General features: G+C 42.4%; 1 protein-coding gene across 1 annotated transcript in view; it reads left to right on the top strand.

Annotated features, from left to right (window-relative positions):
* The window catches only part of Mdn1 (midasin AAA ATPase 1), a 147,377-nt gene that overhangs the window by 90,486 nt on the left and 41,498 nt on the right, over positions 1–15,393 (top strand). Inside the window, exons 54-67 of the mRNA XM_052714956.1 lie at positions 1,752–1,909; positions 2,094–2,214; positions 2,463–2,673; positions 3,010–3,238; positions 3,520–3,640; positions 4,363–4,533; positions 7,480–7,694; positions 8,055–8,442; positions 8,983–9,092; positions 9,957–10,662; positions 12,846–13,007; positions 13,139–13,412; positions 14,149–14,384; positions 14,796–14,891. Of these exons, the coding sequence (XP_052570916.1) occupies positions 1,752–1,909; positions 2,094–2,214; positions 2,463–2,673; positions 3,010–3,238; positions 3,520–3,640; positions 4,363–4,533; positions 7,480–7,694; positions 8,055–8,442; positions 8,983–9,092; positions 9,957–10,662; positions 12,846–13,007; positions 13,139–13,412; positions 14,149–14,384; positions 14,796–14,891 (3,198 nt within the window). The remainder of the gene's footprint in view (positions 1–1,751; positions 1,910–2,093; positions 2,215–2,462; positions 2,674–3,009; positions 3,239–3,519; positions 3,641–4,362; positions 4,534–7,479; positions 7,695–8,054; positions 8,443–8,982; positions 9,093–9,956; positions 10,663–12,845; positions 13,008–13,138; positions 13,413–14,148; positions 14,385–14,795; positions 14,892–15,393) is intronic.

Genomic DNA, 15,393 nt, shown 5'->3' with positions numbered 1-15,393 from the left:
TTTGTATGGTCTGTCTGTCAATATTAAGGACCATTTAGGAACTAACATGTAGAATATCAAATAGTCTCTTAACATGAATGATGTATTTTAATAAAAGTAGCCATTTTTCTGAGTGGGAATTGGGAAGAAGAGTGAAACCTCCATAACTACTTCTTTCGAAGAAGAAAGCTGGGTTTCCTGTCTGTTTCTGCAGATAGTCTCATAGTGTTGTATCCATTTAAAGCTGTGAAGTACAGCTGGCTTCCTATAGTTCTGGAGGTTGAAAAGGAAATACTTCTACTTATGACAGGGATGTTCTTTGGTGGCACTTTATAACCCTGACAGGTTTGGATAGACTGAATTTACCAGTGTGGAACTTTTGTGCAATGCATTACAGGTCTAGTTTTACTTGTATGTTTGTATTGATAATTTGAAAATGTTGGTCATTGAATTGATGTACTTCTCCTTATAATATAAAATCACAAATTTCATGAAAAAAATTTAACCATTGGGAAATTGTTGACCTCTTGGTTTTGCTTACCCCTCAAAAAAAAAGAAGTGTTTCTGTACTGAACATATACAAACCTCTTTTTGTTTTGTATTGTCATTCTTTTTTTCTTTTTAAGATTTATTTATTTTTATTTTATATGTGAGAATGTTTTGCTTGCATGTATATGTATATACTGTATGTCTGCCTGATGCCTGTGGAGGCCAGAAGAAGGCACCAGACTCCCTATAATTATAGCTACCTTGTGGGTGCTGGAAAGTGAACCCAGGTCCTCTGCAGGAGCAAATGCTCTCTGAGCCATCACCTCTCCAGCCCTTTGTCATTATTTGTGAATACAGTGTAACAAGTTTTACATAGCATTCATTCGCATTGTACTGTCTTATAGGTAATCTAGAGATGATTTAGCATATACTTAAGTAAGTGAAGGTTATAGGCAAACATACTAATCTATATGAGAGACTTAGCCATACTTTGGAGTCCAGAAGGAATCCTTGGAACCAGTTCCCTGCATTCAGTGAGGAGAGGTTTACTTTGTGTATGTTCAATATGATTTTTGCCACCTAATCAATTTGTCAGTCTTTTTTCTTTTTATTTTGATTATTAATTTACATTTCAATTCAATAAACATAGTAAATAACATGTTATGAAAATAGCTTTAACCTCATGAAACTTCTAAATGTAACCACTAAAGGGAAAACAATCTTAGTGAAACTATTTGTAAGATGCATAAATTATTGGTAGCTAGTTATAACAGTTGGATTTTGAAAATTAACAAGATAATAGACTAGATGAGGCTTCTTTCCCAGAAGACCTGGGAAAGTTGTATCAACACCAGCTATTGGGGGGTGAAAATGGAGATCCTGGTGAAGTAAGCACTCAGAATAGCTACAGTTGCTTTTGTGATCAATAAGTACCGAAGGGAAGATACAGCACTGTGACCCCCAGCAGAGCAACTCCATGTACATTTGGTAGTGTCTAAGAAAATGGCAGCTGTATTGTAGAGAAGATTAAAGTACAAAGAAAAGACCTTTGCTTAGTCTGCCAGTTTAGCCTTACACTACTCATGTTAGGCTCTCTTGGATTTTATTTCAGGTCAAACTGGTAATGAGTTGCCTTTGGTTTTTGAGTTAAGGTCTCACTTTGTAGCCCAGGCTGGCCTTGAATTCATTCCTGCTTTCCCAAGTGCCAGGATTACTGTTTGTACCACCATTCGCAACATGTATGTCTTTTACTGACTGATTGCCATGGTTTATTTTCTTTTTAGATCTTAGGTTCTGTGCAGTGGCGGGACCGGTTTTGGGTTGTGGCTGATATGGTGACAGTAGATGCCCCAGGTCTGGCTTTGCTTGCCCTCCACTGGCACTGGGTTTTGAAGCATTTAATCCATCAGATCCCCCAACTCCTGGTGAATCATGAAGACAAGTAAGATTTCTATTTTGAATAGTAATGTTAATATCTGTAATGTTAAAAGATAAACGAGGATTTGAATTGAGAACCATTTCCTCTTGCTTTGGTATATTTCCTTGGCATATTAATAAATACATTAAAATACAAAAATGTAGAAGATTTCTCGTGGTGTCCAGCATTTTCCCTTTTTTCTTTGAAGATATTATAAAGAGGTACAGACTGTCTCCGAGCACATCACCAGTTGTCTGGGCACCCCAGCTGGCAGCTTTGCTGGCGTAAAGAAGCTGCAGGCGTTCCTGGGACGGCCATTTCCCTTTAAGGTACACCTGGAAACTTGGTCAGTGAAACTGTGGGGTTCTCCTGGACCTGGAAGCTCAAGCAGACTTGCTTTTGCTCCAAAGTTAACCCTTCATTTCCTAAGACAATGCTACCTTCTATCACGCCTGAGGCTGGGTAGAGCTTTATTACCTTACAGTCTGCCAGAGCAACTGGAGTATACAAACTGTGTAGACTACTGAAAAGAACTGCCTTTCAGCTCTTGAGCCAACTCTCTTGGGTTTTATTTCAGGACAAGCTGGTAGTGGACTGTTTTTCACAGCTGCAAGTCCTTAGCAGAGCCCTTGCCATCAGAGAACAGCTGCCTGTCTTTGGGGAGTGTGGGTGGCAAGATGACATCAATCGTCTCCAAGTGGTTGCTTCCGAATGGAATTTGAAGAAAAGTCTCCTACAGGCCTGGGGATTGATCCTCAGAGCTAACATTCTGGATGGTGTCAATCTAGGTAATAGTTTCTGGTGTTTGGTTTGCTGACAGTATCTTCTTCCCTGTTGCCCTTGAACTTTTCCCCTCAGTCTTTAGTCGTTGGACTAAACTTCACAGATATCATTCAGTTACAGCATTAGATGTATAGAAGTTAATAGGATTTGAATAGGAAAAACTTAAAACCCATGTTGACCAGCCGGCTGATGAACTTTGGTTAATAATGGGTACAGCTGTGATCCCAGGTGTTGGGCAGCTAGCCTTGAACTCAGGTCGACCAGCTGGCTGATGAACTTGAGTACTGATTTGGACTCAGAGTACTTTGTTCTAATACATGTCTTTCTGATTGGAATTGAAGATGAATTGAAGACTCTTGTGAACAATCAGTGTTTAGAACTAAAATCCAGAGGACTTTCACGTGGCTTTCTGGAAAAAGCACATGAGACTTCTTCCACATCCCAGCCAGACTTCAGCTCTTTAGTCCACCTCACCAGAAGTGTTCAGCTGTGGCCTGCGACGGAGTACCTGGCTATGCTGTGGCAGTACAGAGTGACAGCTGATTTTGTAACCCAGGCTTGTCTGAGATGGTAAACACTTTTCCATTATTCTCTAGAGGAGGACAGATTCTCTTGCTACATTATCTTATGGATGTGTCTTGAGTGATTGCTAAGGCACAGAGAAGTCATTGCCGTTTTACAAGACAAATCTTCTAGAAAGGGCTTTGCTTGCTTTGGCTTCGTCCCTAAAACCCATGAAGTGTCCCCCAGTACCATAGGCTCCGTGTGCTCCACCTTCCCTTACAAGGTAGCTCTCCAGTAGTTCCTTCATGGTTAGCACCCCATCCTCTCCCTGTTCATTTTTGGAATAGGTCAAGCAAACACCAGCAGATGGATGAGGAGATCAGTCATCACATCACATTTTGTCTCAAGCACACACCAATTGCACCTCAAAAGCTTTGGAATCTTTGGTCTTTGCTGCATTATCCCAAGGTAAAAACTAAAATCAAGAGGGAAATAAAGCCTCCTCCTGTCTTGGTTGATTGGATTCCTATGGCTGGTGCTTGCTGGGCATGGTATTGACTTTCAGAGTTCCATGTTGTAAACTTGGGTTTTCAACTTCTGCGTTTAATAAAGGTATTATACAACTCTTTGGGGGGCGAGGGGGTTGCCTTGGCTGTCCCAGACCTCCCTCTATAGACCAAACCAGCCTCTAACTCACAGACATCGGCCTACCTCTGCCTCCTGAGAGCTGGAATTAAAGGCGTGTGCCACCACACCCACTGGCCTACAACTCTTAACACAGAATTGGTTTCCAATAAATGATGTAATAGTATTAACTGCTTAAAAATTCCTATTTGGCAAAAAAAAAAAGTCTTAGTGTGTTCTTGCCATTTAACACATTGTGAAATGTATTAAAATGTGGTTAATATAATTAAGTTAGAACATGCTTAAATTTTTAAGTCATGTTTTATGTATTTCCTTTGCTGATGTTACAATTGTGTGAATTATTTTACTTTCTGTACAAGTTTATAAAGCATCCCATCTTAGTTTATAAAAGTACAAACAACCTACATAACTTCACCAAGATAACTGAGGGGCATTGAATCCGGAAGTTTAGGATTAGTACCTTTTATTGGGTATTGATGGATGTTAGATGGCAGACTTGATCACTTGACTGATGGAAACTTTTTCAAATATTCTTTTACCTCTAGCTATCTGCTGAAGAAGTTTCTTGTTTGTGGTCAGAGTTATTTAACTCTACATTTGGGTCTTTCTGGAGCAGTACAGTTACCACAGATCTAGAGTATTGGCTGACGTGGAGCCCTCTGCCCAAGACAGAGCAGCAGGAGGTGCCCAAGTCCCGCTTGGACTCCACACTGAAGGTTTGTTGGCATAACAATCCTAAAGTGCCTGTTCTTTCTGTGAAGCGATCGACTGCAGAGGGGATTGTGGTAGTCTGTTTTCTGGGGATGTTAAGCATCCTGTCCAAATCATGAATAATTTATGTCATTCTGAGTTAAAGTCACAACAATTTTCTTTAAAAAGTCATTTAGTCTTGCTGTGTGTGGTAGTACATACCTGTAGTCTCAACATTCAGGAGAACAAAGCAAGAGAATTACACATTCAAAGCTAGCCTGTGCAACATGTGTCCTAAGACACCAAAGTCTCTAATTTATCCCTAATCATAAAATAAAGTATCCTTGCATTTACTTACATTTTTAAGAATGCTTTCTTTGTTCGTAAGTATGTCATGAAAATGTGTCCAGCTTACTCTTACTTTTATTTAAGCATACTAGAATTTATTTACTTTTTTACTTTTTTGGTTTTTGGAGACAGGGTCTCACTAATAGCCTTGGCTGGCCTGGAGCTCACTATGCAGACCAGCTAGCCTTGAACTCAAAGAGATCCAAATGCCTCTGCTTCCTGTGTGCTGGGATAAAGGCATGTGCTACCACACCTGGCAAAAAAATTTAAAAAAAAAAATTTTTTTTTTTTTAATTTTTGTGTTTGGGGGGGGTTGGGGTGTGGAATGTGCATGTGAGTACAAGTACCCAAAGAGGTTATCAGATCCCCTGGAGTGGAGTTACAGTGAGCTACCATGTGGGTGCTGGGAACTGAACTAGGGTATTCTGGAAGAGTAGTGCACACTCTGAACTGCTGAGCTTTCTCTCCAGCCCTATTTACTTACTTTCTAGTTAAAATGTTGGCTTTTTTATTACTCCCCCTGACTCCTTTCTTTTAAAAAGAAAAGTTGCATTGATTCTGTGTAAATTAGTCTTTTTCTGGGTGTTACTATAAGTAAGTTACTAGAATTAGTATTTTAACCCTTAATCAGTACAGCTGCATGTTATAAAAATAAATACATATACACATAAAATTAAGATTATATATATGGTGTGTTTATTTTTAATAGTTCTTACCAGATTGCCTAAAGATTTTTGCGCTTTACTTTTTTTTTTTTTTGGTTTTTCGAGACAGGGTTTCTCTGTGTAGCTTTGCGCCTTTCCTGGAACTCACTTGGTAGTCCAGGCTGGCCTCGAACTCACAGAGATCCGCCTGGCTCTGCCTCCCGAGTGCTGGGATTAAAGGCGTGCGCCACCACCGCCCGGCATGCGCTTTACTTTTTTAAGTATGCAAAGAATTAATGAAGACAGAAATCCTGAAGTCCTGGGTCACCTGTTTTAGTTTCTTTTTTGCTGCTGTGAGGACAAAAGCAACTTAAGGAAGAAAACTTTCTTTTAGCTCACAGCTCCAGGGGACAGTCCATCATGGCAGAGAAGTCACAGGGATAAGAACTGAGGAAGCTACTCACATTAAGAGGCAGAGATGGAAGAATGCATGTGTGCATGGTCATGCTCAGCCTGCTTCCTCCATTTTACACAGAGCAGGATCCCCCACCCACCGTCAAAATAGTCCATTAACACAGTCAGCATAATTTCCCACAGACATACCCAGAGGCCATTCTCCACAGTTGACATTTAACAGAACTGACATCACTCCAGCACAGAAAGGTTCAAGACTGAATCTGTCCCCGTACCCTTACTATGTAGGTGTTACCATGTCTGATTGTTACCAGTGCTTGATTATCACTTGCATTGTACATCTATCTCTTCATGTGTTATCCATTACACCCTACTGACCATGGTCCTGGGAATCAAACTCCTAGCCTTGTGTGTGCTGGGTACTACTGAGTAGTACCTCCGGCCCTTAGCTGATCATTTCACTCTCTGGACTTTTCAGTCTTACTCATTTTCTTTTTTTTACTTTTTATCGAAAATAATTTTTTTTTCCATACAATATATTCTGATCAGTTTTCTCATCTCCCAGGTCCTCTCTACCTCCCAACTCTTACAACTCCATGCCTCCTTTCTTCTTCTTTAGAAAACAAACAAGTAAATAAAAGAACAAACAAACCAGAATAGAACAAACAGGAGAAAAAAAGAAAAGAAAAGAAAAAGCACCAGAAACAGACACATATACAGACATGCAACGAAACTTAATTTTCCAATTAGAAAACATGCTGGCTTATTAAATATCATTTTGTTATTGAAGATCTTTTCATGGTTATCAATATTAATACTTTCCCAGTATGGCCAGAAGTATGTTTCTGATTTTTTATTATCTTTAAGGTTTGATTATTTCATGACACTCAATGTTATGATTTCAGGTATACTAGTCTCTTCCATTTTTCTGACTTTCGTATTAAACACTTAGAAATGACTTTTTTCATTAGTTGTAGGGTAAAATGATGACCATTTTCTCCTGTATCTTTGTTTTACATTTAAGTTAAATTTATCTGTATATCTTTTTATTTATTTGTTTATTATGTGCATGTGTGTTTGCCTGAGTGAGTTTACATGCACCATGTGAGGAGGTCAGAGGGTGTCTTGTCCCCCTGGGACTGGAGTTCCAAGCATTTGGGAGCTGCCTGTTGTGGGTACTAAGAAAGGAATGTACTCTTAACTACTTGGCCATCTCTTCAGCCACCTTATCTGTGTATCTTGTTTGTTTTCTGAGGTAGGGAAGCAGTTTTTTCTCTTAGTCTATAAATGATGGATCCTGCCCGTTCTTGCTTGAAGTGCCACCTTTACTGAAAACCTCTCTCAAAGCCTCTGATGATAAACTTTATGGATTTCCAAGAGTTGTGTAGCATGTCCTGTTTTCTCTGTCATGTACTGACTACCTGACCCTTGCTGTGCGTGGCTATTCTGTGTCTTACATGGACAGTCCACGGACAGTTGGACAGACTTTGGGTCTCCTCTGTTTGTCGCCCGTCTCCTTTGTCTGCTTCCAGCTCTGAGTTACTTGCTTCTCCTCTCGTTGCTCAGGGCCCTGGCAGCCTCTGCAGAGCTGTGTTCTCCAAGTGCTGCTTCAGTGTATTAACAAGCAGCAGCCGAGCAAGCCACTGGGACGTAAGCGGCCTACCCCTCCTGTCTTCCTCACACGTCACCCTGGGAGAGTTGGTTGAGAGGTCCCAGCAGCTCCAGGATATCAGCTCGTTGCTGTGGACCAATATGGCTGTGCCTTCAGTAGCAGAATTCAGGTATTTCTCCCCCTGGAAGTAGTCTGTAATGCTGTTGTCTGCTTCCCACCATGTAGCAAGGGCTCATTCAGAACTTCCCTCCGAGGCATAGATACCTGATGCTGGTAAGTGAAGGTCAGGGTGGTTTCTGTATAGATTAGCTTGCTTGCAATTCATAGCAGGCTACTGTGAGTTTGAGTCCTGTATTTTAAGAATATTTGAGCCAACAGGTTCTAAATAGAAATTCATGCAAGATGATATGAGAAATTCACCTTTAAATATCAACAGTCTGTGGTTAATATTTCCTGAAATGAAAGTGTATATTCAAGGAGGTTGTTTGATTCACTGGGCCTCTGTAAGTGCTGTGTTGTGTCCCCACAGACGCACGGACTCTCGGCTCCAGGGGCTGGTTCTGTGCTGGCACCTGCTCGGCCTCACAGAGCTGCTTCCAGTGCACCAGCGGCAGAAGTATGTGCAGAACTGTGAACATCTGCTGCTTGGGGATAGCCAGGCCTTCCAACATGTGGACCAGACTCTCGGGAACGTGGGTGCTCAGGAGGCACTTCCCAAAGAACTACTCTGTCTCCTACGCACCTCCCTGCACTACTTTTTTGGTGAAGGGGAGAGTAAGCAGAACCTCCCTGAACCAGCCCAGCGTGGGAGACTCTGGGTGAGCCTTGGCTTACTCCAGATTCAGACTTGGCTTCCCCAGGCACGTTTCGACCCTGCAGTGAAGAAGGCATATAAGCTCAAGTATGCCCAAGAGGAGGTAAGGGGCAGGTGTAGAGCCTGAGCTGCTGCCCTGGCTCACGGAATTTGCTTGTAACTTACTCCTTTATTCCCTGTAAGGCTGCTAAGAGAGTACGAGTTCTCAAGAGTCTTGTAAAAACTGCATTTTCTTCTAAGATTTCTGACTTGGCTTAGCAGGGGGAATGTAGGCATTGCCAGAAAAATAATGGAATAGTGTCCCTAGATTCTAGAGACTGAGTGTAATTCAGATAATATGACATTCTTTCCTGTTTGAACATCCAAACAAACTGAAGAAATTAATATATTAAGATAGTGGTACATGTACTGTATTTTGAAGAGGAGCTGATACAGGATGAAAGTTTCGCTGTTGTAGGTAGACAATAGTTAGTGGCATGAGTAATGTAGTTTCTTTCATCTAACAGCTTTGAGGTGAGTGGTCCAGGTCTTTGGGTCATTCAGATCCCCATCCTCTCATTGTAACCATACTCAGAACATTGTCCTCAAGTGCATGGTCACAGTTTGGCCACAGAGGACTATTTGTTGTTCGTTTTTCCATTAGTTATGCCAGCTGCAGTGTGAGTGGAAGACCCGGAACCTGTTGTCCCACCTACAAACTGGACGAGACCTGGAAGACGAAACAGTTGTCAGCCACTCTCATCCACACATCAGGTAAGGCAGCAGAGTTTGTGTTGGGGGTGAGAGGATACTGACCTCTTGTTTTTAGAAAAGATAGTATGATATTGACTGTTGTATTACAATTATGTTAATATGGTAGTGATGTATATCTCAGCTATATGACCAGTTAGATCCCAGGTCCTTCTTTGTGGTCAGGAAAAAGGTATATTTGAAAGGAGGAAAAGGATACTGAAGGTTGGACTGAAGAGATGACTCAGTGATAAAGAGTATGTACTGCTCTGGCAGAGGACCCAAGTTCGATTCCCATCACTCACATTGACAGGCTCACAGCCATCTGTAACTAGCTCCAGGGTATCTTGATGCCTCATGCCTCTGGCCTTAACAGGTACCCTCACTTAAGTGAACATACCCACATACAGACACACACATGCACAATATACAAACACACAATTAAAAATAAATCTTTTTTTAAAAATGCTATTGAAGGCCCCATGGTGGTGCCTTTAATCCCAGGACTAGGGAGGCAGAGGCAGGCGGATCTCTTGTGTTTGAGGCCAGTGCGGTCTATGGAGTGAGTTCCAGGACAACCAGGGCTACACAGAAAAATCGTGCTTAGTGCCATCCAGCCTCAGTGTCCATAATAGCAAAGGCGGACTGTTGTCTTAACCTGTGTGAGTGAGCTGTGACAAGGCTTTGATGAGATGTATTTAAAGTATTTGTCAAGCAAGTGTGCTACTCTGTGAATGCTTAACGATGTTACCCAGTTTCATTGTCATTGCAAATATCGCCCTCACAGTTCTTAGCAGCTAATGTCTTCATTCTCTTCCTATTTGAGGGCCCAATCCAGATTTGCTGCTTTTCTAACAGCATTTATGTGTTGTGTTAATTTGCCTTCAGGTTACTTCCCCAAAGGATCAGTGAGCTGGAGAATGTAGTCCACAACCTGTCCAAAAAACAGGCCTTCAGACCTCACCTACCCAGTTATGAGTCCTTGGTGCAAGAGATCCACCACTACGTCACTAGCATCGCCAAGGTCACTGCTGTTCAGGACCTGCTCATGCGACTCCTTCAGGTGCTCCATACAGACGGATCAAGGTCTGCTCAAGTGCTCCAGAACCTTCTAAAGGAGGAGGCCTCTTGGCAGCAGTCACATCACCAGTTTAGGAAGCGATTGGTAGAAGAGTATGCCTTGTATCCAGACACTGTTACCCCACTACAGGCATCCATCTTGCAGTTACAGCATGGCATGAGGCTAGTGGCATCTGAAGTCCATGCCTCCCTGCACAGCAGTGTGATCTGTGCAGAAAATCTGGGGTCCCTGGTCATGGCTGTGCTAGCTTTCCCATCTGTGGGCCCCACTTTCCCTACCTACCATGCTCATGCAGATGCTTTGTGCTCCGTGAACTCAGTGGAAGCTCTGCAAGGTCTTGGGAAACTGATGGTCAAGCGTTCGGGAGGAAAGGAACGAGAAGGCAAGAGCCAGCAACCTTACCCTACCCGGGAGCAGTTACTGATGAATGCTCTCCTTTACCTGCGCTCCCATGTGCTGTACAAAGGCGAGCTGGACCAGAGGGCCCTGCTGCTCTTCAGACATCTATGCCAAGTAAGCCTGTCGCTAAGAGGCCTACCTGCTATGGTAGAGAATGGTTGGGAAATAGCTTTTCATCTGTCTGATGCTTTCCTTTTCTCCTTTGACTACAAAGTGTATGGGAGGTGGGGGCGGAGGGTATGCTTTTTTTCTAGCTGTTTTGTTGGAGGTTTCTTTGAGGGTTTTATTATATATCTCTGGCTGCCCTGGCACTCATTATGTAGCCCAGGCTGGCCTCAGACTTTTGATACTTATTCTGCCTTATCATCTTGAATAGTTAGATTGCAGACATGTACCAGCATAGCATGCTTGCCCAGCTTCCTTCGATCTTTAAAAGATTAACTAGGCCCTCTTTTGTGGTGTATATTTACAAGCATTTTTCTTTTAAAATAATATGCCTCAGGTTTACAGATTTTTATTTGTAGCAACAGCTTGCTAAAGAAATTAATATTCTAGCATAGTGACCCAGTACTCAGCAACTAAAAGAATATGCTAGTCAGGGTCATGGAGCTATAAGACTCATAGCAAGGCACTAGTGAGTCCATCTGCTTAGTATTCAAACCTAACAGCACTTGGTGGTCATTCCTGCTCACTGTATTATTTATCTGTCATATATTTCATTGCTAACGTTCTCAATATGTGCATGCCATTAAGTTACTTAGCATATTTAATTTTTTTTTACTATTTTGGAGGGGAAAACAGTAAATCTCATAGTAAATAGTCTTACATCTTTGGTTAACCTAGAGACCAGGATTATAGGACAAAGATTAAACCTGTGCTGGAGGGCTAGCTCAGTGAGTAGAGTGCTGGCCCAGCACACCATAGGACCTAAGTCTGATTCCTTAGCACCGCCTAAACCAGAGTGCTTCTATACAGGCCTGTCATTCCAGCAGGAAGATCAAGAGTTATCCCCATCTCAGCCAGCGCCTGACTCACCTGTCTCAAGTCCCATTAGCTCTTTGTCTTTAAAAAAAACAAATAAATAAATATGGGACTGGAGGCATGGCTTAGCTGTTCTTCCAGAAGACCTTGGTTTGGTTCCCAGCACCCACATGGCCTCTTACAACTGCTTGTAACGCTGTTTCAGGGGATCCAGTGCCCTCTCCTGCCCTCCTAAGGACACAAGGCATGCACACGGTGCACATACATGCATACAGGAAAAACATTCAAACACATAAAAATTGAATCTTTAGAAATATATTTAAACCTACTTCATAGGCTTTTAATTTAATTATCTTTCTTTAATGATAAACCCTCAAAAATATTTGGTGGCAACACTTGGGCACACACCCATTAGTTCGAACATTTACAGAGTAGAGGCAGGAGGATCAGGAGGAGTTCAAGTCCAGCTGCACTACATAAGGAGTTTGAGGATAGCCTGAGATACTTGAGAGTATTTCAAAAAAAAGAAAAGAAGAGGTTGGAGAGATGGCTCAGAAGTTAAGAGCACTGGCTGTTCTTTCCAAGGACCTGGGTTTGATTGCCAGCACCCATGTGACATCTCATAACCATCCTTGACTCCAATTCCAGGGAATCCTTCTCCCTCTTTTGGGCCTCATTGGGCACCAGGTACACCTAGTGCACAGGCATGCAGGCAAGAAAAACATCCATACATGTTTAATTAAATTGTAATTTTAAAGGACTTACATAAAAGAGAAAACCAAGCAAAAAACCCATTTGATGGTCTGTTGGTTTCCTTCATTTAATACATTTTTGTTGTTGGAGACGAGATTTCACTGTAGCTCTAGCTGGCCTGGAACTCACTATTTAGTCTGCGCCTCTGCCATTCATCATGAAGTTTTTGCTAATTTAAGGACCTAAATCTGAGAGAGCAGGGCATTCAAAAAGTGTCTAGCATAGTTTGATGTTGAACCCTAGGCCAGCTTGCTAAAGTGCCACTAAGTGCGCTCCTTGTCAACTCCCCCAACCCCTTGACAAAAAGGGCACGAGGATCAGCTGCACTGTAGCAGACTTGTAAACCTTTGAAATTGTAACAGTGCAGAAGCCAGGAAAATCATGAAGACCTTCACACAGCTTGAAAGGAAGCTTATTTGCTCTCTGCTAATGGGATTTTATTTCTTAGCTGTTGGCTTGTGTTTGGGGACCCATGGTACTTTCATACTTGTGAGAAGCTAAGATTGATGAGTCTTGCCTATGTCTTGTGAATGCTTCCTTTTTCTGCCCATGTAACTTTTCAGGAGATCATCAATGAGTGGGATGAGCAGGAACGCATAGCCCAAGAGAAGGCAGAGCAAGAGAACAGCCTGTACAGATACCGGAGCAGGAGCTGCAGGACAGCCCTGAGTGAGGAGGAGGAAGACGAACTCGAGCTCAGGAAACTGTTCCCACTGCATGAAAAGGTAGCAGGATATGTTCTGTGGTTGTGTTAGCATTCAGTGTTTCATCGTAATGGCACTGTTCTCTTATGGTTCACACTCCTCCTTCATTTTCTACGGAGTGTAATCAAATGAATTGTTCTATTGCTGTTTAGGACTTTGCAGATATTTTGATAGAACACACACTAGAGGAGAAAGAAGGAGCTTCAGATGGGCAAGAAGAGGAGGAAGCCGCAGACCCAGCTCTCCTGTCCCAGAGTTCAATGCAGGCAGTGATGCTGATCCATCAGCAGCTGTGCCTCAGCTTTGCACGGTCCCTTTGGTACCAACAGACTGTGCCACCGCATGAAGCGAAGCACTACCTCAGCCTGTTTCTGTCTTGCTATCAGACTGGAGCATCTCTGGTGACACACTTCTACCCTCTGATCGGTATGGAAATTCTCGTTAATACACCTGGGAAATCAAAATGAGTAGATAATCTTGCTACTCTTAGAACAGTTAAGATAATGAAATTCCCATTTTCATTTAGTTCCCTGCTCCTAGTTCCCATAGCTTAAAAATTTGAGAAATTGATTTAAAAGTCTGCAGTGATACAGGTTTTCATTAGTGTCCTATGAGAAAAGATATGGACTTGATTTGTGTGGTGTTTTTCCTTGAATTGTTTCCACTTTTCCTCTCATAGTCTTCATGCTTTTCTAACAGATCCATGGGGATTGTTGTTGAGGCTTTGTTTATTTTCTATGATGCTAGGAGTACAACCTCAGCACCTCACATCGAGATGCATTCCCTGTCTCTAACCTCATATATTTTTTTTTGGTTTTTCGAGACAGGGTTTCTCTGTGTAGCTTTGCGCCTCTCCTGGAACTCACTTGGTAGCCCAGGCTGGCCTCGAACTCACAGAGATCCCCCTGGCTCTGCCTCCCGAGTGCTGGGATTAAAGGCGTGCGCCACCACCACCCGGCATATTTTTAAAAAAATCTGAGACTCACAGAATCTGGTTTGATGTCAGTTGATTGCATGAAGTTTCTAACATGATCTCTTCAATGAACTCCATTGGAAAAAGGCTTGAGTCACAATTAGTTCATTGTTTCTGACATGTTCATGACTTATTGTTAAACTGGCTTATTGAGTTCACTGACCTTTCCACGATCTTGTCACTTCACAGGAGTTGAACTGAATGACCAGCTCTTGGGCAGTCAGCTCTTGGCCTGCACTCTCTCCTATAACACCCTCTGTGGGGAGGCAACCTCAGACCTGACCATGAAGCCTGACGGACCCTATGACTTCTACCAGCACCCCAATGTGGCAGAAGCACGGCAGTGCCAACCTGTGCTTCAAGGATTTTCAGAAGCTGTCAATCAGTTGCTGGAGGAGTGGCCAGAGCACCCTGTACTTCAGCAGGTAGTGCAGCCTGCTAGCAAGGATGAATTGCCCAAGGACCCAAATTTACCCATCTGTGGCCTCAGACTGTCTCCAGGGATGCTGACTTGCATGTTTGTACATAGAAACAAAGGTTTACCTCTAACCCAGTAAGATGCTCCTCAAATACCTGCAGGAAGAACATGCCAGTTTTAGCAAATTTTATAATAACTCTTAATATAGGGAATAATAAAGTCAGAATCAGTCTTATTTCCAGAATAATGCAACTTACAAAAGATTTCCTTCCATGGGGTTCCACAGCCCTGAACGTTTGCTTCCACAGAGTTTTAATAGGTATTTGTGAAACATAGACTAAAACTTCCTGTCTGGACTCTTCACTGTTGGTCACTGATAGTTCTACTGAGTTACCCGAATCTTGTGTCTTTTTTTAAGCTTCTGGTCGTAATGGACAGAATCCGTGGTTTCCCACTTTCCAGTCCCATCTCAAAGCTCCTGAATGGCTTAGAGATCCTTCTGGCAAAGGCACAAGTAAGAGCATTTCTTCTTCCTTGTTTTAGTTTTTGGTATTTTGACAAGATTTCCCTTTTGACACTCATGTTAGAACAGAAAATAAAATTTGGTTTAGAGAAAGATGAAGATTCTTGGTCTTTCTGAGTTGGGGTGAGGTTGGTGCCAGTGAGCAGCTGTTTGGAGATGGAGCCTGGTGGCCAGGGCTCTAGGAGCTTAATGTGCTGGGACAGCCTGTGGTGGTTCTCACAGCCCCACACAGCCTCCACATCGTGACAGAAAGGAGTCAGATGAGTTTGTTCAAGGAGAAACGCCAGCAGCAGGAATTCTGACACAGGCACAAACTGCTTTTTTGTCTGCCTCTAACTTTGGCTCTGTGGTGTTGTATCACATGACTGTTGGTGATACAGTGGAGAGTTGTATCACAATGTGAATTTGTACCTGTGATTAGTAAAAGTTGTTAGGTGCCCAGTAGTCTTCTCTTAAGGAAAGTCCAAGATGTTACTGAGGAGGAGGAAGTAAC

The sequence above is a fragment of the Peromyscus californicus genome, unplaced genomic scaffold (genome assembly GCF_007827085.1).
Source record: "Peromyscus californicus insignis strain IS unplaced genomic scaffold, ASM782708v3 Scaffold_5__1_contigs__length_169319896, whole genome shotgun sequence".
NCBI lineage: Eukaryota > Metazoa > Chordata > Mammalia > Rodentia > Cricetidae > Peromyscus > Peromyscus californicus.
This window is presented reverse-complemented; position numbering and strand designations above follow the sequence as displayed.